Source organism: Camelina sativa, chromosome 14 (assembly GCF_030686135.1).
Source record: "Camelina sativa cultivar CO46 ecotype springtype chromosome 14, ASM3068613v1".
Classification (NCBI taxonomy): Eukaryota; Viridiplantae; Streptophyta; class Magnoliopsida; order Brassicales; family Brassicaceae; genus Camelina; species Camelina sativa.
In genome coordinates, this window is record NC_141893.1 from 11,905,569 (window position 1) to 11,933,538 (window position 27,970).

At 37.6% G+C, this 27,970-nt stretch overlaps 4 protein-coding genes, 1 non-coding gene and 1 pseudogene across 5 annotated transcripts; 2 read left to right on the forward strand and 4 right to left on the reverse strand.

Moving 5' to 3' along the window:
* The first annotated feature begins 2,590 nt into the window (after positions 1-2,590).
* On the forward strand, positions 2,591-2,697 carry LOC147928079 (small nucleolar RNA R71). The gene has a single exon (XR_015581125.1). It is a non-coding gene; the product is annotated as a small nucleolar RNA R71 (small nucleolar RNA).
* A 3,772-nt stretch (positions 2,698-6,469) lies between these two features.
* LOC147928080 (uncharacterized) lies at positions 6,470-7,138 on the forward strand. The gene has a single exon (XM_087486006.1). It carries the CDS (start codon positions 6,470-6,472, stop codon positions 7,136-7,138), a length of 669 nt encoding a protein of 222 aa, XP_087342132.1.
* A 5,188-nt stretch (positions 7,139-12,326) lies between these two features.
* On the reverse strand, positions 12,327-12,725 carry LOC147928081 (uncharacterized). The gene has a single exon (XM_087486007.1). It carries the CDS (start codon positions 12,723-12,725, stop codon positions 12,327-12,329), a length of 399 nt encoding a protein of 132 aa, XP_087342133.1.
* Positions 12,726-14,066: 1,341 nt separating this feature from the next.
* Positions 14,067-14,504, reverse strand: LOC109128760 (uncharacterized). The gene has a single exon (XM_019235700.2). It carries the CDS (start codon positions 14,502-14,504, stop codon positions 14,067-14,069), a length of 438 nt encoding a protein of 145 aa, XP_019091245.1.
* Positions 14,505-20,578: 6,074 nt separating this feature from the next.
* LOC147928082 (uncharacterized) lies at positions 20,579-21,444 on the reverse strand (annotated as a pseudogene).
* Positions 21,445-22,121: 677 nt separating this feature from the next.
* Positions 22,122-25,900, reverse strand: LOC147928083 (uncharacterized). The gene is made up of 3 exons (XM_087486008.1): positions 25,857-25,900; positions 25,372-25,670; positions 22,122-22,771 (listed from the first exon to the last, which is right to left on the reverse strand). The coding sequence occupies exons 1-3, from the start codon at positions 25,898-25,900 to the stop codon at positions 22,122-22,124; spliced, it is 993 nt and encodes a 330-aa protein (XP_087342134.1).
* Between the last annotated feature and the right edge of the window lie 2,070 nt (positions 25,901-27,970).

A 27,970-nucleotide genomic window follows, 5' to 3' on the forward strand; every position in this document is an offset into this window, starting at 1 on the left:
CGTGCTGATCGATGACTAGAAGAGGCTCTGGAACCTCGAAAACTGAGTCTCCTTCTCTCCCTGGACTCATGTGACGAGTGGCGTGAAGGAGCGGGTGAAAGCTGACGCTCCCCTGACACATATGAAGATTGACGTGCTGGGGAGGGAACCGGAGAGAGTGTTCTCTGACGAGTTAGCTCAATGGAGACTTCGTGTGTGGCTCGAGAGAGGGGCTCGATCGGGTGTTGGCTTGAGTGGCTCGTGTGTGGTTGTTGGAGCGTGTGCAGAGTGAGATTGGCTCGAGCGTGACAGCGGAGGCGTGGCTCGAACGAGTGCAGAATGATGAACCTCTCAGGATGGGTCGAGTCTGATTCCACGCCGTCGGTTGAACCTTGCTCGAGTCGACGATGGTTGAGAACGCACGGTGGTGGTTGAACTCTGCAACACCTCTTCTTCATTATCCCAACTTCTTCCTTAATTTCCTTGGAGGAGAACTTCTCATTGTACCTTGGAGCTTCTTGATTTGCCCACTCATCTCCTTCACCATAGCTGTTAGTTCTTTCACTGAATCCCTTAGAATCTGAGTATTTTGGAGTTCATACAAACTTTCAAGCGCGGGAGGACTTGAATCTTGCGGTTGGTGAGGTTTAGGAAGCAGGTCTTGACGCTTAGGGAGGGTAACGACTGCACTCAAGTTGGAGAATGGTCGAGTGACACTTTAAGTTTTTTCTTTGGTTACCAAAACCTCAGTTTCTGCCTCATTCACACTCTCAAAGATGTCAAACCCAGCTTTATGATCTTTCTCTTCAATCACGAAGGTCTGCCCATCAATAGTTGGTTTCTTCTTAGAATCCTTGATGTCAAACTTCATCTTGAAGTTTTTACTCGATTGAGATCAATCATCCCTTTCTTGACATCAATGACTGCTCCAGCTGTAGCTAAGAAAGGTCTTCCCAAGATTAGTGGATCTTTAGGGTCTTCATCCATTCCCAGCACCACAAAATCAGTAGGAATCTCAGCTTGTCCAATTTTGATGGGCAAGTTCTCTAGTAGAACATGAGGCAATCTAGTAGTCCTATCAGCCAATATTAAGCGGAGGCTGCATGACTTGTATTCGTTGAATCCTAGCCTCTGAGCTACAAAGAGTGGCATGAGGCTTACTGAAGCAGCAAGGTCACATAGGCACTTTTTGAAGGTCAATGGACTTAGAGAACAATGCAAGGTGAAAGAACCAGGGTCCTCTAGCTTCTTTGGGATAATCATCTTCTGAATAACAGCTTTGCATTCATGAATAACCCCACCTATGTCATGCACTACCCTCTCATCTTCCAAAACCTTAGCTTGAGCTCCTTTAGCTATCTCCTCCTTCTCTTTGGTCCTTTTTGTTACCAAATCAATTAAAAACTTTTGATATTGAGGCACAAGTGCAAATGCATCAAGCAAAGGCATCCTAAGTTCAATATCCTTGACTTGGTTTTCGAACAGAGTTTTATACTTCTCAGTAAGCTGCTTCTTATACCTCACTGGAAATGGTGGAGGTGGCTTGTATGGTGGAGGAATGAATCTCACAGGTTTATCCTTGGGAGCAGTGGGTTCTTTAGTAGCTTCAGGATCAGATTGCTTGGCTGAATTAATTGGATCCTTGAGCACCTCAACAAGATCCTTTATCTGAACTTCATATTGAAGAAATTCCTCCCCATCTAAACTCTCAGTGTCCTCAGTGAGCCGTACATCTACAACTTGGGTGGTGATGGCATGCATAGTAGCATAGTCCTTGAGGTTTTGAACTGCTTTTTCAGGTAGTTGGCCAGTTGTTGGGGTAGAATTAGAAACAGTCTTGCCTTCCATATACTTCATCTTGGAGTTAAGAGCTTCAAACTTGACATTCAGATCATTGTAAGAACATTCCATCCGCTGACTGAGTTCAGTAAACTTCTTAGCAGTATCCAGAGAACCACTAGCTTGACCTTGAAGAAGTTCTTGCAGCATGTGCTCAATTTCTTGATCTGGAGCTTGAGTAGGTTGAACTTGTTGAGGTGAAAATTCTGGTGGTGGTCCGGAAGGAGCGTGAGAACTTTGCTGGAACTGTTGCTTAGGCATGAATCCTTGATTGTAATGAACAAAAGGTTTTTGCGGACCTTGTTGTTGCTGCGGAGGAGGGTACACCTGATCTTGTGGATTTGTAACATTGGTGCTCCGGTAAGACAAATTGGGGTTCGTCTTGTAGGGGTTATAACCCTTGTTGTATCCACCTTGATTCTGGACGTAGTTGATTGCTTCAGACATCTCACCCTTCCCATCCTGAACTTGGAAAGGGTCATCCTCAGAGACAAAGTGGATGCTCCTTTGCTGACTTAGCAAGATACGGTCAAGCTTATCATTGACATTCTTGAGGTCTTTCTTGTACTTCTCCTCAGACCCAGCGTCACCGCGAACTGTGCGGTCATAGTCCTCATTGTAGTTGCCGTCAGACTGCGCGAGATTCTCCACCAGTTGCCATCCTTCCTCAACGTCTTTGTTCAGGAAATTACAGCTAGAAGCAGTGTCAAACAGCATACGTATCTTTGGTAGTACACCGCGGTAGAGAGTGCTCAGCAGTGACTCGTTGCTGTAACCATGGTGTGGACACTGGCTGTGGTAACCCTTGAAACGTTCCCATACTTCACAGAATGATTATGAGCTCTTCTGAGTGAAGCTAGAAATCTCATTCCTTAAACGTGCTGTTCTGGAGTTGGAGAAAAACTTGGCCAAGAATGCCTTCTTGCAACCATCCCAGGTGGTGATTGATCCCTTGGGAAGGCTTTTCTCCCATTGATGAGCTTTGTCTCCAAGGGAGAATGGGAAGAGGCGCAGCTTGGTGAGACTGCACAGACGGTCGAACTCGTCCAAATGGTCTAGCGGATCCTCCATAGGCAGCCCATGAACCTTGTTTTCCTGGATCATGGAGATCATACTGCCTTTGATTTCGAAGTTGTTGTTCTGCACGGCGGGAGGGACGATTCCAGCACGCTGAGTATGAGTGTTCGGTGCATCCCAACACCAATGTTTCGTGGTCCCGGAGGTGGTCCATTCGGGTGTTCCATAGTGATGGGTGCAGGATGGTCAGTGAGTTGACGAGCTTGTCGTGGTCTTTGTAACCGATTGATATCGTCGATAGCAGGAAGGAGGTTCTAATGTCCTCTTGACCTGGTGTGCATGCAATGTTGCAATCAACAGGTTCCTGAGATGCAAAACAAACAAGCAGACAACCAAAACAAGTCAGTACTCAGAATGATAAGTGTAATAGAACTTAATCTTGCAAAACTTAAAATCTTAAATGTAGCAAAACGAATCCCAAATGGCAACGGCGCCAAATTAATACTAGGATTTTTGTGTGTCTTATCCTAGCAGGTTCAATTAACCTTATGCAGTTGCAATACTTAAGGTGTCAATCCAGTTGGGAATCTTTACTATCACTCAAGATGAAATCAAGAAGTCACAAGTTAAGCCAATTCAAAGAGAGTGTTTGTCAAACAGTCCTAGAATGATGACAAAACAAAACGAAAATGAGTCACAGAACTAGAAACGAGAATGCATGACAAGAAGCAGAAATGAATAAAAACATAAATGAGTCTAAGCATGAACTAAAAGGCAAGAATCGAAACAGTCTCAGAAATGCAATAAAAATCAGGAAGAAAGAAGTCCTAAGGATGGGAGTAATTGATGTCGGTGGAGTATCCTAGTCTACTGAGTGTTTAACATGCCACAAACAAATTATCCCTAAACAATGAACATCACGATTTAGCTAATTCAATCTCTTAACAGAAGCTACTCAAACTCAACCACTTCCAAACCTAGCTCTCGCTAGAGAAACATGATCAAGCATGGCATGACAAACAAGTTCATTCACGTCAACAAACATCCTAGACAACTAATCTCTTAGGCTAGGAATGTAAGTCTTCTGCACTAGTTGGTCAGACATTTCATCGAACACCTTTTGAGTGTGGAAATGTCTAAGGTCTAGTTCCAATTGATCAGAGAGAAGCTAGTATTTCTAACTCTAGTCCAGAAGGGATCATACAATTCAAAACTTAAACACCCTACATCCTAAGATCTTCCACCTAATCTATCCCATCCTCAAGAACTACCATACTACTCAGATCCGAAAATCATTATCAAGGATGCAAACCCAGAAAACATTGAAACAAGCATTCTTAGATAGGTAAAAATGAGATGAACAAGTTTGTAGAAGAAATCAAATGCAAATACTCAATGTATTAAAAGATATCTGGATACAAAGTCTGAGAACGGTTTTGGAGGCTAGGTAAAACCTTCAGAACAAAATGAGATAAAAGATAAGATGTCCCTGCAAAGACTTAACAAAACGTATTTATAGTAAAAACATGTAAATCCCTAAAACTTAAAACGACAAGATGAAGAGTCGGTTTGGGAATCTCCTGAAGCGTGTAAGACGGAACGTCTTCCTGACATGTGCGAACGAGTAGTGGCTCGAGTGGGTGATGGTGTTGGCTCGAGTGGTGGAGGGTCGAGTCGAAGGGTGACGACTCGAGCTGGAGGGTCGAGTCGACAGACAGCGGCTCGATCTGGGTGTATACACATCCACTAACACATTGATAACTTTTGAACCACACCTCCGATTGGCTTGAAATAAACGAAATTGGAAATATGACTCAATTCTCTACAACTTTGATGAATACGTCGAAAGCTAAATCCCACTCGAGTGGAACGGCTCGAACGAGGTGTCTCGAGTGGAGTGACGTCGACTCGAAGGGTGCGACTCCAACGGCGCGACTTGAAGGGTGCGACTCGAACGGCGCGACTCTAACGGCACGACTCGAACAGTGTTGGGCAACTCGAAGGATGAGACTCGAACGGCGCGACTCCGGCATCTCCTAAACACCTGAAATACTCCGAAATGCACGATGTATGCGAAGATAATGCAAGAACTATCTAAATATGCAAAGTGTACAAAAGAGACTAGAAATTTATGCAAAACAACTAGTTATCCTAACTAAATGCATGGCAAATACAAGCTTAGCAGAGACAAAATATAGACATATCTTGTAGCGAGGTTTTGTCAGGGTTGTGTAAAAAAGCCCAATTTGAGGAGGGTTTGACAGGAATCAAACTAGGTAAAAAGAGCCCGAGGCTAAACCACCTCTTGTTCGCAGATGATACCATGTTCTTCTGCAAGGCTGATAAGGCAGACTGTGACAAGCTACTTGAAATCCTCAGAAAATATGAGGAAGCCTCCGGACAGATGATTAACACACAGAAGTCTGTTATCACCTTCTCTGCCAAAACAAGCAATACCATCAGAATTCAAGTCAAAGACCAACTAAAGATCCGGAAAGAAGGTGGACAAGGAAAGTATTTGGGCCTCCCTGAACTCTTTGGCAAAAAGAAGAAGGATCTGTTTACTAGCATTGTGGATAGAATAAGACAAAAAGCCTGCAGTTGGTCATCGAAATTCCTGTCATCAGCAGGGAAGATGGTTATACTCAAATCAGTTTTGACAGCAATGCCAACCTACACTATGTCTTGCTTTAAATTACCTGGTTCGTTATGCAAACGTATCCAATCGGTGCTCACAAGATTCTAGTGAGACTCCTCCCCGGAAAAACAGAAGATGTGCTGGATATCGTGGACAAATCTAACCAAAACAAAGGGAGAAGGCGGGTTAGGTTTCCGAGATATCGAAAGCTTTAATGATGCTCTATTAGCAAAATTGAGCTGGAGAATTCTCACCTCACCAAACTGTCTAATGGCGCGTATCCTCCTGGGCAGATACTGTCACTCTACCCCTTTCCTTCGCAGTGTACCACCAACCAATACGTCTCATGGGTGGCGTGGGATATGCATAGGAAAAGACCTCCTGGAGAAACAACTCTCGAAAGTTATTGGTAATGGACATCAGACATCTCTTTGGAGTGAACCGTGGCTATCACTGGAAACTGCCCTAGCTCCTATGGGACCACCAACAAAGGAGACCCAGTTTGATACAGTGGCGACCCTGATCTCACCAACTACAAAACACTGGGACAGAGAAAAAATCAGACAGGTCTTATCGGAGCTGGAACAGACCATTTTGGAGATTAAAGTAAGCACAAAAGGGGCTGAGGATACCTTCGTATGGCTACCAACCAAAAATGGCGTTTACTCGACCAAATCAGGGTACTATGAAAGTATCAAAAAGGAAAGTTTAGCAACTTTGCAATGCCCACTTGCAATCAGTAATTTCAACTGGTTAGGCGAAGTGTGGAACATCCAATCCTCTCCGAAGAACAAGTTACTACTCTGGAAAGCTATGAAAGGGGCTTTACCTACTGGTGAAAACTTGCGAAAACGAAACATTATGACGGAGACCCGATGCCCTTTCTGTGGGGAGATGGAAACTAGTGAACATCTTTTCATCAGATGACGATATGCTCAACAGATTTGGAACCTGACGTCGTTCCACCAACCCATTGCGGCTAGCTCCTTACAATCCATGAGAGCTCTAATCGAGTCAGCGAAAGCTTGGATCTGCTTACCCCCTTGTGGAATAAACGTAGGACCTTTGTATCCGTGGATAGTATGGTCGATCTGGATTTCCAGGAATCATAAAATCTTCAGGGACGTGTCCTATTCTCCGGGTGAAACCTTGACCTTTGCTCTTAAGATGGGAAGAGAGTGGTGTGCAGCTCAAGAACTACCAGAAACCCCAACACCCCGAATGATCAAGGAAGCCCTGCAACCGATGGCTAATAATGTTGTCGTATGCCAAGTCGATGCAGCTTGGAACAAGGAGACTAAACAAGCTGGCTGCGGATGGATCTTCCAGAATGACCATATCGGACAACACTGCAAGGGATCTACTATCAGCAATTTCATCCGATCACCACTCATCGCCGAGGCTATATCCGTGCTCCACGCTCTCCAAGACGCTCTCTCTTTGGGTGTTTCCCAAATCTCAGTCGCTTCAGATTGCAAGCAATTAATTGAAGCCATAAACTCGGAGAATCCACCCAAGGAACTCCATGGGATCATCTTTGATATCCTTGATCTATCTTCTTTCTTTCGCTTTATCAGATTTTCTTTTGTCTCTAGAAATTGTAATCGGGATGCAGATGCCCTGGCAAAAAACGTTTTAGCTACCTATGTACCTGGTCCGGTTTAACCGGTTTATTTTAATTGAATTCCGATTTGCACAAAAAAAAAGGAACCAGCCAATCAATCATTGTAGTAGCAGAATTTGGCCGTTTAAAATTAGGATAATTTAGAATTTTATATAAAGAGAAATAAGAGATTCGAATATAAATTTATGACTATACATTGAATTTGATTTTTTTGATATAAATGTAAGCTAATTTATTAGGATTTTAAAGGCGATAATGGGATTTAAAAATAAATTCTACAATGAGCAAATCATTTACGTGATCTAAAGGAAAAATGCTTCAAAAACATTAGAACTTTTTTCGAATCATAACAATAATTTGAGTACGAAATAGAATAAAATCACATAAAATATACATATTAAGGAACCAGCCAGTCAACCATTATAGTAGCAGAATTTGGCCGTTTAAAATTAGGATAATTTAGAATTTTATATAAAGAGAAATAAGAGATTGGAATATAAATTTATGACTATACATTGAATTTGATTTTTTGATATAAATGTAAGCTAATTTATTGGGATTTTAAAGGCAATAATGGGATTTAAAAATAAACTATGCAATGAGCAAATCATTTACGTGATCTAAAGGAAAAATGCTTCAGAGACATTAGAACTTTCCTCGAATCATAACAATAATTTGAGTAAGAATACAATCACATGAAATATACATATTAAGAAACCAGCCAGTCAGCCATTATAGTAGCGGAATTTGGCCGTTTAAAATTTATGGGACAATATAAAATTTTAGATGAAGAGAAATAAGAGATTGGAATATAAATTTATGACTAAACATTGAAACTGATATTTTGATAGAAATGTTAGCTAACCTTTCTAAAATGCAAGTCAATATTAAATTGAAAATTGTCTTCGAATGGTGGTTTTGATCTTTGTTTTCAGATGTTCGAGATGAGGACATTTTGCCAACAACATCTGGTGAGTGGGTAAATGTAGATATAAATCATATACTGAAGAACAAAATGGAAACTAAGATACCAGAAATACCAACAGTGCAAAATAGGTTGTTACCTAGAAGCTCCTCACCCTTGTCTACCATATTAAGCAAGTCTGAAAAAGTAGAGAACCTAAAATAATCAAAACCAATAGAGCATTATCGTTTTTTTAACAGTCTCCAAAGACGTTTTCTCCGTGAAAACAATTCTCCACTTGTGGTTAGGGCGACGATAACGGTTGGAGGATGCAACAACATCAAATCATTGATGATGTACAACTGGCCTTTAACCAATTGATCTTGAAACTTAGGCACACGATTAGGAACGACTGAAGCTTGTATACCACAATCTTGAAACAAATGCGAAATGAATATGTTAAAATGGAGGTAAATCAGGGGTCAAGAGGAACAAGAATAGAGATAATATACATTTTCATCAGGAAGGAGACATTTATATCAGGAACAATAAGTAAGATATTGTTTCTTCGAAAGTCTCGAACTTCCCAAATATGAATGACCCGAACAACAATCCTATTGATACCAGTGTTGTGTGTTTCGTTGGAGGTTGAATAAAGGGTAGAATAGGGTGGTATTGTTTTAGTTTTACCCATGCTGTGAGAGAGAGAAGGTAAGTGTCGTCAAAGGTTGTTATTTAAAAAGAAAACTTAATGCAATGGTTAAGGGAGAGTAATCAGGGATTGGAATGAAATGTTAATGACCATGAAATCATAGGTGTTTGGTATTATTTTCATTACATTATAATTGGGTGGTAAACGTAAAGATGAAAATGAAAGATATACTTCAATGGAATTCTTTAATTACCTTAAAGATTGTAATGAGTAATACAAATAACGTAATCATAATAATGGTTCATATGATTCTAATTGGTAGTGCAGATCTAAACCCATTTTAAAAAAAATTTAAATTTGATTCCAAACAATTTGAAAACGATTTTGGACAGGATTAATGTTACATACTGTCTTTAATGATTGTAATAAGTAATACAAATAATATAATCATAATAATGATTCATATGATTCTAATTGGTAGTGCAGATCTAAACCCCTTTTTAAAAAAATTTAAATTTGTTTCCAAACAATTTGAAAATGATTTTGGACAGGATTAATGTTACATACTGTTCGAAACTTCAAATAGGTTTTCGGAATCTTGACACTTACATTAAACCAGAAATGATTTAGAATTTGGTGGTGGAGTAGGAGAATTAAACCAAAGAAACCCAATGATTATGAGATCTGTGAAGGTACATCGGATGTGGTAGCTGCTGGGAACTATGGTTATGAGAAGGTGAGTACAGGTGAATTCGACATCGTTTGGTTCGTATACTCCTGATGGGTGTAAGGGCTGTCAATATATTTGTTGGGCTTGTAATTGGTCTTATATTATCAAGCCTAATATGAAAACTTAAAAACAATGGCCTTTAAGACTAAGAGAGGACATGTGTCAGTTATATAATAAGCCAAGTGTCATGTTCTAAGCAGAAGTTGAGAAACATCTTCTCTTATTATATAAGATACTAGATTCGGACCCGCACATACGTGCAGGATTGATTTCAAAAATTAAGATTATTTATCATATCTACAATATATTATGTATGTGTGAAATTATGTTGGTAAACATATTTTTAACAAATATTATTAACATTTATAATCTAAACTCATACCAGTAAAATTAATATTATATTTGTTTTAGTCAAAAAGTAGTATTAGATATGTTTTGTTATTAGTAGAAACAACTACAACAAAAAAAAATGAGAGAAAATAATATGTTTATTTCTGGACAGAAAAACTTTGTCACGTCCCATACATGTCATGTTTTAGTCTATCCCATAATTATGGTTTTGGATCCAAATTGATTTCACCATAACATTTGGATCGACACGACGGTGGATCCGAATCAAATGTGAACCGAAGTGATCGGTTATAAAGATTAACCAAAATAACCAAATTTGTTTATCCATCCACTTATATAACGGATCCAAGTTTGATAGGCAATTCTAGCCATATGTTTTGTTTTGTTTGACCATCTCAATTTAAATAGCACACAAATTAAATGAAAGAAACAAAAATGTGAACTTACAATTCTAATTTTTTAGAAAATACATTAGTAACATTTTGATTTTTTATACAAACATATATACCTACATTATATAAGTGGATGGATAAACAAATCTAATATATAGTTACATGATGTTTTCCTCTATATATAAAATCTAAACACAATCAATTAGTGAAATCAATAATTTCTTCATGTTTTCTCTTTCACACCATAGGTAGTAACAACATTTGTTCTTTTTACCGCATGTCCTATGGTAACAACATTTGTTCTTTTTACCGCATGCAAACATATATATACATGTAAATATTATTAAATCATGTGTGGCTAAGTAATATTAAAATTATTTTATATATTGGTACCTCCACGAATGTATATTGGTGCCTTCATGTATCCATAATAATATATATAAATGAAAAATATTAATTTAAAATATTATATCTTAAATGAAAGATATTACAATTTTCACAGTTACAATAGTATTAAGATATAATTTCATAAAGGTAAACAAAACATTTAATTGTTAAATGGTTAGTATTTTCGACAACCATGATGTAATTGGGAACTCTTTATAATAGAAGGAAAATATTAGAATTCTAAAAACATAAAAAAATATAAGAGTAGTTCAAAATCGAACCAAAAGAGCTCACATATATTTTCTTGAGTTACGCCTGAATTTTCAACCCTATAAAAATACATTTAAACATAAATTAGTTTCATAATTAAGAAAAGACTTTTACAGATAAAAAAGAAGTAAATTCATAATGAACTTGGTTCACTGAACCAAAAAGAACCGTAATTAATCAAAAAAGAATCATAAGATTAAAAAGATTATAACAACTTATTGTTTCACAGCATCCATATTTTAGAAGTTTTACACTCTTGTCTTTTATGTTTCAAATCTCAAAAACTAAAAGATATTGAAAAATAAAAGTTAGAAAACTCAAAACTCAAAATATTGATACTCGGAGAAGTTTTTGCGAATGAATGAAACAAAATACTTGGACGCGTCTTATATAGAGATTAGGTTAGCTCAATACATTCTATTTTAAACTGTTCAATTTGTATATTAGGTAACATCAAAATCGATGATTAATGTTTCCTAAAATATCTCAAAAATATATAACCAAATTAAATATATTTACTTATATATAATTTTGAATTTAAACCAGTTTTAGTAAGTAGCTAAGATAGCTACATATTTTGGTAAGTAGGTAAGATTCGTATATGTGATAATTTAAAATGTTTTAAAATTAATTTATCAAGAAAATATATGAAACATGTAGAGTTTGTATCACATTAATTTACTTCTTAAAAGCGATTTTGCTAAATCACTGAAATTGTGGTTGTATTTAAATTTCTAATTAACAACCAAATGAGGTTAAGTAGATATTTGATTTGATATCATTACATAATGTAATATTCGAGATTTCAACTTAATGATTCATGTTAAATTTGAATTTAAATATGGATAGTTTTCTATATTGAATTATATGTTATTAAGGATTTGTGATTAATGTTCCATAATAATTGCCATGGAAGTTATTATTTGTCACTCACCGATACTGATTTATTTTTACTTCCATAAAATTTTTATATTATATATGATTTTGTTTGACTTTTATTGTACATAATTGTGGTCGATTCTGTTTGGATCCAAAACTTTTTATTCCTGATCAGATTTGTAAAACATGATCCGAATTTATAATATCCGGGTCACATACGGATCCGCACGTTTTAATGTATAAAATTATGTGACTATCCCTCTTCTATTGTATGCTTTATAATTTATTCAAGGACAATATTTGTCCTAAAGATCAATATTTCAATTTTGCCTTGAAAAAGTGCTTCCCTTTTAATAGTAAAGATATATAGAGAATTCAGTTCAACAACATATAAAAGTAGAAAGGATTGGTATTATAATTAAGGAGAAACTTCATCTCATTAGTCGTCATACAGTTTATTCGACTAAGAGGGATTATTACAAAAGGTCAATTAAGAAACAGCAAAGAGGTAAGCTATACAAGCTTTGTGGACGACATCGAGATGGCATCCTTTATTATCCCTCTTTACAAATACATTAACGTATAATATTAGCCATATATAGGAAATGCATACGTACAAGTCCATAAACGTACTGAATTTTTTATAATGGAACACCGATGATCATTAGAGACGGAGGAAAGGGCCAGTGACAAACCTAGCGATATTTCCAACATTCGTTTGGACGACACTGACCAGAGTAACGGTGGAAGTTAAGAGGCCATCCGGTGGGAAAACAGAACACGTGGCCAAAGGAAGACGTACGGTGACAGCGCACAACGAGGGATTAAAGAGACTTGTTTCCAAAATGTTGGCCACAATGGTGAAGGCACCGGCGGGATCGGTCAGTACTTGGCCAAGGTTGGCGTCTCTGCCGTTACAACTTAAGAAGACGGTAGCAGCGGAAACAGGAGGTGCGTTTAGGTCACCGGTAAGAGTACACCGCAAGACACCTTGAATTTCGATGGTCCGAATTTGGAGGCCGTTTATTAGAAGGCCGTGGGAAAAGGAAGCGAGTGAAGCCATAAGAACAAGGGAGAGGAGAAACACATTTGCTTTCGCCTTTTTTTTTCTCTCAGTTTCTTCTTTACTTTCCAAGGAGTGATTTTGTTTTTGGTTGTGTGTGGCAAAGAAGCGAGTGAGAAGGGCTTTTTATATTGTTAGGAAATAGGAATTGGTAAAGAAAATATTATTATAATGCAAGTTGTGTCCTCAGTAAATTATTACATACGACTTTATTATATATGGTCCACAATTAGCAATTTAGCATGCATGCCTAATTCCGTTTCTTTAATTTGACCTTTCAACTTGCTCCGTTTATCACCATGACCACCACAACTTCCACCCATAATCACCATCCGTGCCGTACCTATGCATGCTATTTTAGGGTTTAGGGTAAAAAATCAATTAATTAATTTTAAAAACTCTGAATTCTAAAATATAAACCGAGGCAAAGGAAAAAAAGCGAAAAAAATTAGCTATGAGAATAAACTGAATAATAATGTATTAGATAATTTTTATCGCTAAAAAACTTTGAATGTGCATTTCCATTTTCATTTGTAATTTTTAAACGATACTATACTATAACATATACAAATATACAAGTTAACATAAATTTATACACAAATCACAAATGTAAATACGAAACGCAAAGAAACACGGAACGGAAGCACAAATGCGTATACAAAGTGAAAACAAAAATATTGCAAATGATAGACGGGAAGACTACAATTTCCCCATGGAAGATAGCTACTAGATTACAGTTACTACTGCGAACCATATGTGGCGTCGAACACCATGGTAATGTACCGTCCGGATTTGTCACTGCTTCAGCGAAGTTGGTGCTTGACTGGCACATCATAAGTAAATATACTGGATGGGCGTTAGGGTCTCCTCTAAGGTTACATCCCCAAGACTCCGTAAATCTCACCTTGGCCTATGCGGAGGCTACCGAGTGAGAGACCGTAGGAAATATGGACTTGATATATAAACATTTGCTTTCCCCATTTTTCCCTCTGTTGCTTTGTTATGTAGAAAGATTTTGGTAGAGTTGGGCAAAGGTGCAGACCGAAAAGAAAGAGTATGAAGGGCAGTTATAACATTCGATTTAACAACATATCAAAGGAGAGAGGTACTGGAATATGTACAAATAAGGGGGAACGTCTCATTTGTCATCATATAGTTTATTCGACTAAGAAGGATTATTACAAAAGATAAATTAAGAAACAACAAAGAGGTAAGCTATATAAGCTTTGTGGACGACATAGAGATGATCACTTATTATCCCTATTTACTAATGTAAAATATAGGAAATGCATACAAGTTCATGAACGTACTTAATTTTTTAAGATGGAACACCGATGATCATCAGAGACGGAGGAAAGGGCCAGTGACAAACCTAGCAATATTTCCGACATTCGTTTGGAGGACACTGCCCAGAGTAACAGTGGAAGTTAAGAGACCATCCGGTGGGAAAACGTAACACGTGGCCACAGGAAGACGTACGGTAGCAAAGCATGTCGAGGGGTTAAAGAGACTTGTTTCCAAAATGTTGACCACAATGGTGAAGGCACCGGCGGGATTGGTAAGTACTTGGCCAATGTTGGCGTCTCTGCCGTTACAACTTAAGAAGACGGTCGCAGCGGAAACGGGAGGGGCGTTTGGGTCACCGGTAAGGGTGCAACGCAAGACACCTCGAACTTCGATGGCTCGAATTTGGAGGCCGTTCATGAGAAGGCCGTGAGAAAGGGAGGCGAGTGAAGCCATAAGAACAATGGAGAGCAGGAACACATTTGCTTTCGCCATTTTTTATTTCTCAATTTCGATATTACTTTCAACAATGGGTGCCTGTGTTTTGGTTGTAAACTTGTGATGTGGCAAGGAAGCAACTGGGGAGGGCTATTTAAATTGTTAGGAAAGTGGTAAAAAATATTATCATTATGGAACTTGTGTCGTCATTAAATCAATTAGTTACGATATTGGTATGGTCCGCAATTCTGCATGCGTAGTTCCATTTCTTAAATTGAAGAAGTTTGCCTTTCAACTTGCTCCGCTTTAGTAAATTCATACGTATGAAATATGAATATAATCAATCTTTTAACCTTGACCCAAAAAAATATATATCAAACTCTTCATATTATAACACTACATTTAATCAGTTGTTTTCTTTTAAGACGGGAAATTGAATTACGGTAAAGTAAACTTCCAAAAAGAATGAATTATATACATACAATCTTATTTAGCTAAGACATTCATATTTACTGGTAAAGTGCTTTTACTAAAGGGATAATTCAACTATCAATATATAATGTAAGTTGAGTATTTTTATTGCTTTGTTTTTACTAAAATTTTACATTCATATTTCTATACAATGTGATTTCATATATATAACAGATTACATGTCACACATATAGTGTTGGCAATCAACGTGGGTAAGTTAGCCATTGTGATTTCCCATATAGGAATATTTTCTTACATATTCATTATTATTCAACAATTTGAGGACAGAAGATGACAAAGATAAGTATGGACCGCAAGGCCATGGACAAGTAATATTTAATATATCCGTAAAGTGTGGGAAGCCGTTATCAATTATCATAATCATGATCATGATCGTCATTAGCACCATACCATGCCTTAACATCATAAACCAGCATCCTCATCATCATATGTGACTACCAATTATCATATGTACCATCATCATCAGCTTGCTATCAATACCTCACCACGGTCCACCGTAACTATCATCACTAATATTCACATATCATCTAAGTTGTCTTTTTAGAAACATTTGCGACATCAAACATGGAAACTTCACTACTTCAGTAGTACGAATAAGTGCATTTTTACAAAACGTAAATGAACAAAGGCTCAAAATTTTCAAAATACATTCAATCTAATTTATTTACGAGTCTAATATCTAAAGTTCTTTGTTAAACATTTATTTAACTAAATGAAATTATTATAAAAGGATTCCGATTGATATTTATAACCGAAAATAAAGAAGATTTATATACGCACGTATGTATCATATATCACAAACACATAGGTATGGCGGCGACCATACTAAATACCGCAGTATTATTCTAGATTTTGATAATCACACATGGAAAGCTATCAAAATGGGAGCTGCTTATGAACTTTGTGTAGCGTAAGCTCACTTATTTCTCCCAATAACACATCAAATATATAATCGTAAGACCATTATTGTTATATAGGCATATAGCATGCATGAAAGTCCTCTTTGGCCCTTTAAGGAAGCAACAACAAGATCATTCATCGGTGAATGGGCCTGCCTCAAAAATAGCGGTATTTATTATACCCGTCACGAGAATAGTGATCAGTTTAAGACGTCAAGCGCTCACAATGCTACACATGTTAGATTTATCCCAAAAATAAAAAGCCCTTAAACCATGAAGGACTATCGCCCAATTGCTCTCTGCCCTGTTTACTACAAAATTATATCCAAGATGCTTACCAAGAGATAAAAACTGCACCTCAATGCATTGGTCTCTAAAAACCAATCAGCCTTCATCCCACAAAGAGCCATTGCTCACAACGTCTTGATCACACATGAGGCTTTACACTACCTGCATACATCAAAAGCAAAAAAAAGGTGTTATATGGCGGTAAAGACGAATATGAGTAAGGCCTATGATCGAGTGGAATGAGATTTTATCCAAATGGTCATGGATCGAATGGGTTTTCATCATGTTTGGATAAAATGGATAATGCAATGCCTAACTACAATCTCCTATTCATACCTGATCAACGGAGCGGCTCAAGGAACAATCCTGCCTCAACGGGGCATTAGGCAAGGAGACCCACTCTCACCTTTCATCTTCATCTTATGTAGTGATACTAGGATTTTTGTGTGTTTTATCCTAGCAGGTTCAATTAACCTTATGCAGTTGTAATTCTTAAGGTGTCAATCCAGTTAGGAATCTTTACTATCACTCAAGATGCAATCAAGAAGTCACAAGTTAAGCCAATTCAAAGAGAGTGTTTGTCTAACAGTCCTATAATGATGACAAAACAAAACGAAAATGAGTCACAGAACTAGAAACGAGAATGCATGACAAGAAGCGGAAATGAATAAAAACATAAACGAGTCTAAGCATGAACTAAAAGGCAAGAATCGAAACAGTCTCAGGAATGCAATAAAAATCAGGAAGAAATCAGTCCTAAGGATGGGAGTAATTGATGTCGGTGGAGTATCCTAGTCTACTGAGTGTTTAACATGCCACAAGCAAACTACCCCTAAACAATGAACATCACGACTTAGCTAATTCAATCTCTTGACAGAAGCTACTCAAACTCAACCAATTACAAACCTAGCTCTCGCTAGAGAAACATGATCAAGCATGGCATGACAAACAAGTTCATTCACGTCAACAAACATCCTAGACAACTAATCTCTTAGGCTAGGAATGTAAGTCTCCTGCACTAGTTGGTCAGACATTTCATCAAACACCTTTTGGGTGTGGAAATGTCTAAGGCCTAGTTCCAATTGATCAGAGAGAAGCTAGTATTTCTAACTCTAGTCCAGAAGGGATCATACAATTCAAAGCTTAAACACCCTACATCCTAAGATCCTCCACCTAATCTATCCCATCCTCAAGAACTACCACACTACTCAGATCCGAAAATCATCATCAAGGATGCAAACCCAGAAAACATTGAAAAAAGCATTCTTAGATAGGTAAAAATGAGATGAACAGGTTTGTAGAAGAAATCAAATGCAAATACTCAATGTATTAAAATATATCTGGATACAAAGTCTGAGAACGGTTTTGGAGGCTAGGTAAAACCTTCAGAACAAAATGAGATAAAAGATAAGATGTCCCCGCAAAGACATAACAAAACGTATTTATAGTAAAAATATGTAAATCCCTAAAACTTAAAACGACAAGATGAAGAGTCGGTTTGGGAATCTCCTGAAGCGTGTAAGACGGAACGTCTTCCTGACATGTGCGAACGAGTAGTGGCTCGAGTGGGTGATGGTGTTGGCTCGAGTTGTGGAGGGTCGAGTCGACGGGCAGCGGCTCGAGCTGGAGGGTCGAGTGGACGGGTGGCGACTCGAGCTGGAGGGTCGAGTCGACAGACAGCGGCTCGATCTGGGTGTATACGCATCCACTAAAACGATGATAACCTTTGAACCACATCTCCTATTGGCTTGAAATAAACGGCATTGGAAAGATGACTCAGTTCTATACAACTTTCATGAAGATGTCAAAAGCTAAATCCCAATCGAGTGGAACCGCTCGAACGAGGTGTCTCGAGTGGAGTGACATCGACTCGAAGGGTACGACTCGAAGGGTGCGACTCGAACGGCGCGAATCGAACGGCGCGACTCGAACGGTGTTGGGCAACTCGAAGATTGAGACTCAAACGGCACGACTCCAGCGTCTCCTAAACACTTGAAATACTCTGAAATGCACGATGTATGCGAAGATAATGCAAGAACTACCTAAATATGCAAAGTGTACAAAAGAGACTAGAAATTTATGCGAAACAACTAGTTATCCTAACTAAATGCATGGCAAATACAAGCTTAGCAGAGACAAAATATAGACATATCAATTCCCCCAAACTTATTCTTTGCTTGCCCTCAAGCAAACGGTCAAGAACAACGTATGGAGAAGAGGTGTGAAGATTGGGTCTCAGAACCTAAAACATGTTGAATAGAGTAGTTAAAATCAAGGTCCTTGTTTTTAGTTCTATGATGCATGGTGAATAAATTTTATTCGTTTGATCTACACATGCAATCCTATCAATCTCCCCCTTTAACATTTATTAACAAAGAACCATGAATCAAGCTATGCAGTGTCATTGAACTCATTTGGTTAGGTTGAAAGGTTAGAGAAAAATGTGGTCTCTTTCTCAAGTGGTTCTGTCAATACATAACAAGGTTCTCTCATGAAAAGAGTTGAGCTTAAGAGAAGGCTAAAGGTTGAAACCAACTGATACATACAAGAGCAGTGTCCTGTCTACCCAAAGGTCCACAAGAAAACTCAGCCATAACATTCTAACCCAGAAGTTGGTCCTATCTCTACCCTTCGTCAGCAACAAGATCTCAAACTCTTTACACTTAGTCTTAGGAGGAGTTCATTTCTTTTCATTCTAGCGGATTGGGAAAACTTTAATATCACTGTGGTTCCTTTCCTTTTCTTCTAAGGACTATAGACATTTTAAGCATTTTTACTTTTTTTTTCTTTGTCTAAAATTTTTTATTTTATGCCCAGAACCAATAACTCTTTTTACTTGCTCACCCCAAATCCTTTACTAGACTTGTAAACTTTGAAAACACATCCCCCTCCTTAAGACTTTCTACCCTTTACTTTTCTGTACAGATCCATATCCAATACCCAAAATCGAGTTCTCACCTAGTCCTACTAGTCCGGATAACGCGAACTAGAACTACACAGGATCCTACTCTTGTCGGTTAGAACCTAACACTTTCTAACAAACTCAACTCGGAAAAGGCCTGACGCTCAAGAATACAATTGGCTTGAAAGGACGATTGGTTAAGGGTGCGGAAAACTGTTCCAAAGATGAGAATCAGCTACTTGGATTGACAAGGGTGGTAAAAATGTGAAAGACAATCCAAGTATGTTTATGGTATCCATGAGTTCAACTTCAATGCATAACAAGATAATTGCAAGTCAGGATTATGTTCAGATAGATAGGGAATGACGTCAATTCAAAACATGCTTCAATCTTACATTTTCAAATTCAATCAACATTCATCAAAGAACTAATAACAAGGACCCTGATTCTATCCTATTAAATCCAGCATGCTACCAAGGTTACAATCATCATCAATCCCTATGCTAAATGCAACAACCCTATATGAATAACACTAGACTCAATCCTAAATTGCAAGTGCAAGCTACATGAACACTATGTTTTTGTGGAAATTTTCGAATTTTTTCAATTTTTCTTTTGGTTTTTCTATGCAAATAAATGAATGCAGACTCAAACATGATATGATACAAAAATATGAAATAAGAATCACAAAAAACAACATCATATACATCATCTAAAATCCTCCCCCAAACTTAAATTATACAGTCTCCTGTATAAAAAAAATTTGCAGAAGGATTTAAGAATCACAACAGAAACAATGCAACAATGAAATGGTATATACAAAGAAAGGTGGGAGTACCTCAGTTAGATTCGCAAGTCAGCAAAGACGTCAAGCGCTCATTTCTCCACTGCCAAAGGAGCGGAATACGGGACTTGTCCATGAAGACCCTCCGACCGTCTCTTGTCGTGTACTTATACATCCGCAGTGGTCCTAGAAGCCATGTCACTGCGGTTCAACCAATCAAGCTACCAATCTGAATTGAATTCACCAGAGATTTATGAGACAACCATCTGAGAAAATAGGACTATTATAGTAACTTTGATTACTTACATGCATGTCCCCAGTTTATCTATGCGTCTAGACACTAGTCACTTGATATATTGTCTGCATAGTTAAAGCTTATTAAAACTGAAGGGAGGCTATACAATCGAAAAAAAAAATATTGTATTATGTACCATGGTTAGGGCCATCTCCATTATAGATGTTCATTGCCAACAAATAATACAGCTACCGAGCCAATCTATATATGCGTAAAACTCACAAATATAAATATTAAAATTGACAATGCAAACTCTAGTCTATATGTGCTACTACATACAACACAATTACAAACAAAGCAATGTTAAAGTTAAACCAAAAATAAAATTTAAATGATCTTCAAATCGAAAATGCATATGTACACTACCAAGCCTAATTAACATAAAGGTAATTTTTTAGCCCCTAATCTATTAATTTTTTTCTTAAATATTTTCTTTATCTAAAATTAAACTGTTATATATAATAACAAAAAAATCCAATAAAAGTTTATTAACAGAAAAGTTTATATTATTCATTAACGTAGTCGTACAAAATTTATAATAAAATAGTTGTAGAGGTATGTATCAAATATGGTTAGCCACATGCGACCAGCCAACCCAAACTGAATACAAATTATTCAAGTATATAATATCAATTATATCATTATATATATAATAATCACACATGAAGTCAACAAAGAGGGAATTACTCATAAGCTTCGTGGAGCATAATTAGCCACTTCCTTCTCCGCAACATCTCAGTGTAAAACTTAATTAGAACCGTTATTATTCAGCATGCACGAAAGTCTTCCTTGCATCATCAGCGACTGGTAAATGGGCTGGCTCTAAAAACAGCTGTATTTAGGGAACTAGTCAGGATGACGAAATGTGGCATTGAGGGCGCCATCCGGTACGACAAGATTGCAATTTCCTGCGGGAAGATTAACTCCGAGACCGCATAAACTAGGGTCGAACAAAGCATTGTTTAAAATGTTGAATACGATGGTAAATGCACCGGCCAGATTGGTCACTGCTTGACCGAGACTAGTGGTTGAGCCGGCACATGTTAAGTAAACAGTGGCATTCGAGATCGCTGGGGCTCTAGGATCTCCGACAGGTGAACAATACACGACACCTTCAATTATGATACGGGTTATGTTGATGCCAGGGAGTGAGATTTGGCCGTGGGAAGGAGATGGGAGTGAAGCCATGATGATAAGTATGGATATGAGGCCACCATTTAATTTCACCATTTTTTTTTAACTCTAATATGATTTGTTTTAAGAATGGTTTTTTGCTGTGTGGCTACGAACTGAAGAAGCATATGGAAAGGGGTATTTATATGGGAAGAATGAATGATTTACGTATGCCGTATACGTTTTGTTACGGAGGTGTTTCTACTCACTCAGTTGTATTGGTTGTAGTTGTAGATGAATGTTAGGTCACATATGATATGAATATTATAATTAAATGTCTATGTGGTTTTACGTGCACGAGATAATTTTAAGTTACCAAAAGTGTTGACTGCATTAAAAATCTCCAAGAAAAATGAACTAGACACATATGTTCTTTTTAGAAGAGTCTCTATCATATCAGCAAAATCGTAGTTAATGTATTATGTACAAGTGGAAGAAATGAGAAAAGATGACGAGGATCATGTTTAATGTACGTGTGATCATGTAATTTGGGCAAACAAAATTCTTATATCAGTCTAATGTACGTGTGGGTGCCTCTAGAGGGATTGGTAAAGCTATTGCTCTAGCCTTGGGTAAAGCTATTGCTCTAGCCTTAGGACTAACACTATCTATCTGCATATCGGAGTGGGGGTCTTGATTGAAATCATTGTTGTTAGATTTGATCGGTATTTATACTCTAGAAGCATTTTTTTTTAATATATATATATATAACAAACATTTATCTTCATTACTTCAACCATTTGAACATGGTACCGGTTATAAAAGGGGTTACAACAATGTGCCTCCAAACGAGTAACACCTGCATAATAAGAAAAATAATAACGTAATCGAAACGAGCACATTAGTTTTGGAACCGATCAAACCAAGTAATTAACATCGAGTTTTCTTGAGTCCTTGATTGTCTTGGGGTTTGCAGTCGTGACAAAGGTTCCACCCGACTTCGAATGATGGTTTTTATCTCTTCGATCAGACTTGCTGGAGACCGTGAAGCTGAGTTGTGAAGACGGAAGTTTCTTTCTTTCCAAATGAGGTAAAGTGAAGCCTGAAAAGCTAATCTGAGAATTGCCACCACATTCCTACTTCTGCAGGGACGCTTAAACCACACTAACGCATCCTGAAACAGAAGAGGAGGAACAACTCGTGCTCGTGAGTGGAAGTAGTGCCAAACTTCCCCAGCAAATACACAATCAAAGAATAGGTGTTGATGTGCTCCATCATGTGTATTGCATAAGAGGCATTGGGTCGGGATAGCCAATCCCCAGCTCGACAACCTGTCCCTGGTATACAACCGGTTTAGAGCCCCTAGCCAAGTAATAAACGCATGCTTTGGAATCCTTTCTTTGAACCACACTCCTTCAAACCAGTTAACCCTTTCTCCTGACGGATTTAAATGATCCCAAGTGATTTCAGTAGTAAAAACTATAGATGGTTTGGACTGACCCACTTTCCAAAGATAGCAATCATCCTCCCCATCAACATGTGGATTAGCTACTGAGGGTGAATGTAATGACCCTCACTCAGAATAAAATTTCTTAAATAATCTACCCGGGAAAGACTCGAAAGGGGAGAGCAGAGAAAGCAGAAAAGAACTGCTCAGTTTTATCCGAAGAAAAGTGGATTGCACAAAATGTCGATCAGTTGGCCAGCGAACGAGCGTACGGACATACGCGGTACGTGCGGGACAGCGTATGACGACGGACGAGGGGACGACCATGCAGATGGTACCGTGAACCAAGAAGGTTGCGGGAAGCGGGAAAGAACCCGCTAAAATAATAATTTAATCCCCGAAGAGTTAGTGGGATTTAAATATTATTAGGCATTAGTGGGTTTTCCACTAAGTGTTTAATTAATTAAAAGAGAGTAGGTGGGGGATTATTAATTTGGGGGAATCGATTAGTGGAGAGGAATATTCTTCTTCCACTCGATTTTATCTCATGAAGGAAGTGGAGGATTTGTTTGCTCAAGCTTGGCTAAGTGGGGAGGAATATTCCCCCACTCACGAAGAGGAGCAAAGAGAGGACGACACCTCACTTAAGTCTTTTTGCCAAGTGTTGAAGGAGTTATGTGGAGTTGCCACATAACCCCCCTGCGTGTGCTTCAAGTGCTCGCCCACACTCCCTATAAATAAGTCTTTCATTTCTCACTTGGAGAGAAAAAGAGAGAGCTACGCCCAAAGGCTGTTGGCGTGAGAGTGAAGAAGAAAGGAGAGAATTTCTTCTAAGTGTGAGAAGAGAGAGTTGTGTGTGCTTCGTCTACGTGAAGAGATCTTGAAGCAAGGAAGAGATCAAGCTTGGGAAGCCGAAGATCTGCGAAAATCTGTGAGTTTCAGGGAACATATTTTCGATCTAGCTTGGTGTTGGTAGAACCAAGCTAGAGTCGATTTGCATGTGCATATAGTTGCATTCTTCTTGATTTCTTGTTAGTTTTCTTGAAGTTTTGCATTTTGGTTAGGGGGATTCCATGTAAAATCTCGAGCGTAAATGGGGAGATCCGCTTGATTGATGTGTTGCATGTGAGGTTCCATGGTAGATCTCAAGCGTTGATGTGGTCATCCGCTTGATGGATCTATTGCATGTGAGGATTTCCCCTGTTAGATCTCAAGCGTTGATGTGAAAATCCGCTTGATTTATTTGTGGCATGTGAGATTGTCCATGAAAAATCTCAAGCGTGGATGTGAATATCCGCTTGATTGATCCGTTCCATGCGAGTTGATCCATGGTGGTTCTCAAGCGTGGATGGGAGATCCGCTTGATTGATCAATTGCATGTGAATTTTGTGTTATTGCATGTTGGCGTATTGCATGTTGTTTTGTTGAGGTTTATGATTCTTTAAGGTCATAAACCTATAACTTGAATTGTTGGATTGGTCTTAGTGCGTGGCGTTCGTGACGGGGAGGTCCGGGCAGCCATAAGCGCACTAAGAATGGAGATATGTCTGTCCTTACACGCAAAGCCGTTTCAACATGCAAACTAAAATAGTCTTGCATGTAGTTGTGAGGAGCTCAATCTTGGCTCGCTACCTTGATCGACGCTATACACGATGGTGTATTGGGGTTTTTATTCTGGTTGCATGCCTTTGTGGTTGTAATCAGAGATTAAAAAAAAAAGGGAGAGGAATGGGAGACGGAATATCTGGGCCCTAGTAAAACTTGTTTAAAAACTTTCTTTTTATTCAAGTTTTGCATGTTGCATTGATTGCTTGTGTGTGATTGTTTACTTAGTTTACTTCCGCATGCTTTCTCTGATTGATTATTGTGTGTGGTGATTGATTGATTCCTTGTGATTTTGGGGTGGGTTTTTGGGAATCTAATTTTCTGCAGGGACCCCTGAGACTCACTAAGTAATCTTAGATTACTTATGTTAAATTTTTGTCCTGCATGTAACCACTAGACGGACTAGAGTCGTTCTTCTCGATAGGAGCCCGAAGTAGTTTTAATTTGTGCCTTTGTGTAAAAAGAAGAAGTATGTTTCTTTTGCTAAAGATTATTGTAAGATCTTTTTGGCAATAGGCCTAGCCACAAACATAATAAGTTTTGTCATGTGACATATTAATATTAAATAATATTTGGTTTTATATTCGAAAGCGAGTTATGTCTGAAGTGGCCTAGTCCAGGTTGGCTCAACACTTGGATGTCATGAGGGTTGAAAAGCCTATGTGATGTCATGAGGGTTGAAAAGCCTAAGTGATGTCTACAGTGGTGGGAAATTTTCACCAAAGGACTGGCTAAGGGTCGGAATGTGTTTTAGAACCTCAGCCGGACCGTTGGTGAATATTTTTTAATGTAGCGTCCGGGACTGCTCTGGCCGGGGTTGGTCATAGAACGGTTTGGAGGCGTTACAATGAAGGCAGGCATTGTTGCAGTAATTGAATGATAGGGTGTCTACTCCTGCTTCTCTAAACCCACCATTGTCCTTCTCTTAAAGCCTCTGCTACCACTGTAGTCCTCGGTAGTCCTGAAACAGTAGGACATCTATCCCCTGTAATCTCCAATAAATTCCCCAATCAAGTCCAATTATCACTCAAGAAATTGCAAGTGATTCCATTCCCCAGATTACACACTATGAAGGGTCTGGCCAGAGGTCTCAGCTTACATATGCTTTTCCATATCCAATTGCCAGAGGAACCTATCTCCATTTCCCAGAAATTTTGTCTTCCCATCAAGTTCCGCCTTACCCATGAAACCCATAAGAACCCTCCTGCTGAGAAGAGTAACCATATTAGCTTTAACCCTAACATGGTGTTCCATGGCAGCATTCTCTTTAAACCCATGCCTCCAGAATCTTTGCTGGTACAAACTTGCTCCCAACTGACTTTACCTCCTCTTGCCAAGGACGGAGCTCCTTGCCAAAAGAAATCATTACACATTCTCTCAATCTCCTCAATGCAATTCCTAGGTAGTAAGATGGATGCTCAGAAGGTAATAGTAGAGTAAATGACAGATTGTATGAGTTGAAACCTCCCCGCAAAAGATAGATGTCTAACCGTCCAGGCTGAGAATCGGTTCCGAATTCTGTCTAGCAGGTGACGGTAATCTTGTCTCCTCATTTTTCTAGAGGATAAAGGGACCCCTAAGTACCTCACAGGTAATGAATCTTGAGTGAGTCCCATTCTAGCTGCCATAGCTTCAGTATCCTGAAAATTTCCTCCATCCAGAAACATATTGGTTTTCTCTCTATTTATCCCCAAACTTGATTGCCTTTTAAATTTGTCAAGGATCTCCAAAATTCCTTGAAGATATTGTTCTGTCCCATCGAAGAAAATCAGAATGTCATCCGCAAAACTCAAGTGTATAATCATAGGTGCCAAACACGAAGGATGGGCTCTAAACCGATTATCAATCAATCATTTGTCAAGCTTCTTTGATAAGATATCCATTTCTATCACAAATAACAGAGAGGAGATGGGATCACCCTGTCTTAGGCCTTTTTCCCTTGAAAGTAACTAACTAGTTCGCCATTAACTGCAATAATGAAAGAGGGAGTAGTGAAGCAAGTTGTTAGCCAGGCAATATGGAAGATTTAGCGCATTAAGGACGTTGATGAGGAAACTCCAATCCAAATTATCATAAGCTTTAGCAGGATCCACGTGTAGACAATCCCTCGTAGTGCTGCCTTCTACGTGGAAATTATTGACCAGTTCTGAGGCAAGTAGGACGTTCTCCGAAAGCTGTCAACCTTGAACAAACCCCACTTGGTTGGCCTGAACTGCATGCATCCGAAACAAACAGCTTAAACTTTTGCTTCAATAGCCTGGCTATAATCTTGTAAACAGTCGTACATCAAGAGACTAGTCTGAGCTGAGTTAATTTGTCCGCCCCTGGTACTTTAGGAATCTCCTGTATATTAATAGAGAAACACTTTCACAAAAAGCTGATGTGTCGCGCTCACGTAGCTAATGTGCTTTTTTAATAAATGCTTTTACATCTTATTATTATTTACATAAATATGTTATTGATATATATAAGACAATGTTCTTTTATATTAAAAAAATAAAAGATTTAATGAACATTTAATTATTATAAGTAAATTACATTTCACAAATAATAAATTTCTTTTTTCCAGACAAATAATAAAGTATTCATTTATTTACCACTATTATACATTTTCTCATTGCATTTTTAAACTTAGAATTAACTTAAATTAAATCGGTTAGTTTAAAAAATATTGCTTTATCTATTTAATGGTATAGTGATGTAGATAATAATGTGAAAGATAAAATATGTGAATTTTATTTTTAGAAACACAAAAAGACATCAAAACTTTCTACACCACCCTTAAAAAAAAATCCAAGTTCAAATATTTCACGGATAAAGCGTATTCAACAGAAAATAAACTCAATTTTGAATAAACAAAAAAAAATTACTTACATATTTCGTTTTACACAAACGAATCTTAAATCTCAAATAATAATTTTACTCATAATATTTTCTTTGAATCGATTTATCTCGCACATAGTGTGGATTGGTACCTAGTGAAAGTTAAAGCAGTCGCATTCAGAGTCGTGCAGACGTTATAGAAAAATAAACATCCGCTTGTGGCATCCAATTTTGGAAAAAAAATAAGGGCATATATCTATAATATTTATTAGTCTTATATATTTTATTCCTAATAAAAATTATATTTATATATATATATATATATATGGGAAGATGGTCTTATACATTATATGTTACAACGTTAAAAACTCAAATATATAGAGAATTTAGAAACAAAATATGGTCTCATCTACAAACTGGTTTTAAACATGAGCTTTTTTTTATCAAAAAACATGAGCTTATAATATGCTAATTAAAAAGAATTAGACACACTAATTAAACAGTAAGAGTTACAATAGATTTTTGCCAGCTTTCTCTCTTGTCGTTAATTCTGATCTATTGTAATTTGTTTGTTAACTTTTACTTCAGTGTTTTTTTCATCAAATTGTTTCTGTCAAAGTGTCAATTTTCAAATTAAAATTAATTATGTTTTAATTTCTATTTCTATTTATTCTGTTTTGGTTAAATGTTTTTCACCTCATTTTTTTTAGAATTGCAAGTAATCGTTGTAATTTGTAACCCTTATTATTTTATAAATTTTGGTTAAGAACTACTTATATTTTGTTTTAGTTTGTTTGTTTATTTATTTATTGGTGTTAATTTTGTAAATATTTTTGTTTTTTTTTAAATCGAGGCATTTTATTTGTATCGCTTCT

Excerpts from the sequence above, each read along its gene's own strand:
- LOC147928081 (XM_087486007.1), bottom strand. The coding sequence starts at position 12,725 with ATGGCTTCACTCGCTTCCTTTTCCCACGGCCTTCTAATAAACGGCCTC.
- LOC147928080 (XM_087486006.1), top strand. The coding sequence starts at position 6,470 with ATGAGAGCTCTAATCGAGTCAGCGAAAGCTTGGATCTGCTTACCCCCT.
- LOC109128760 (XM_019235700.2), bottom strand. The coding sequence starts at position 14,504 with ATGGCGAAAGCAAATGTGTTCCTGCTCTCCATTGTTCTTATGGCTTCA.
- LOC147928083 (XM_087486008.1), bottom strand. The coding sequence starts at position 25,900 with ATGGCAGCTAGAATGGGACTCACTCAAGATTCATTACCTGTGAG. Across the intron at positions 25,671-25,856 it reads CAAGATTCATTACCTGTGAG|GAATTGCATTGAGGAGATTG; the intron begins GTACTTAGGGGT and ends CTTACTACCTAG. Across the intron at positions 22,772-25,371 it reads TTGGATATGGAAAAGCATAT|TAGCTAATCCACATGTTGAT; the intron begins GTAAGCTGAGAC and ends ATTCACCCTCAG.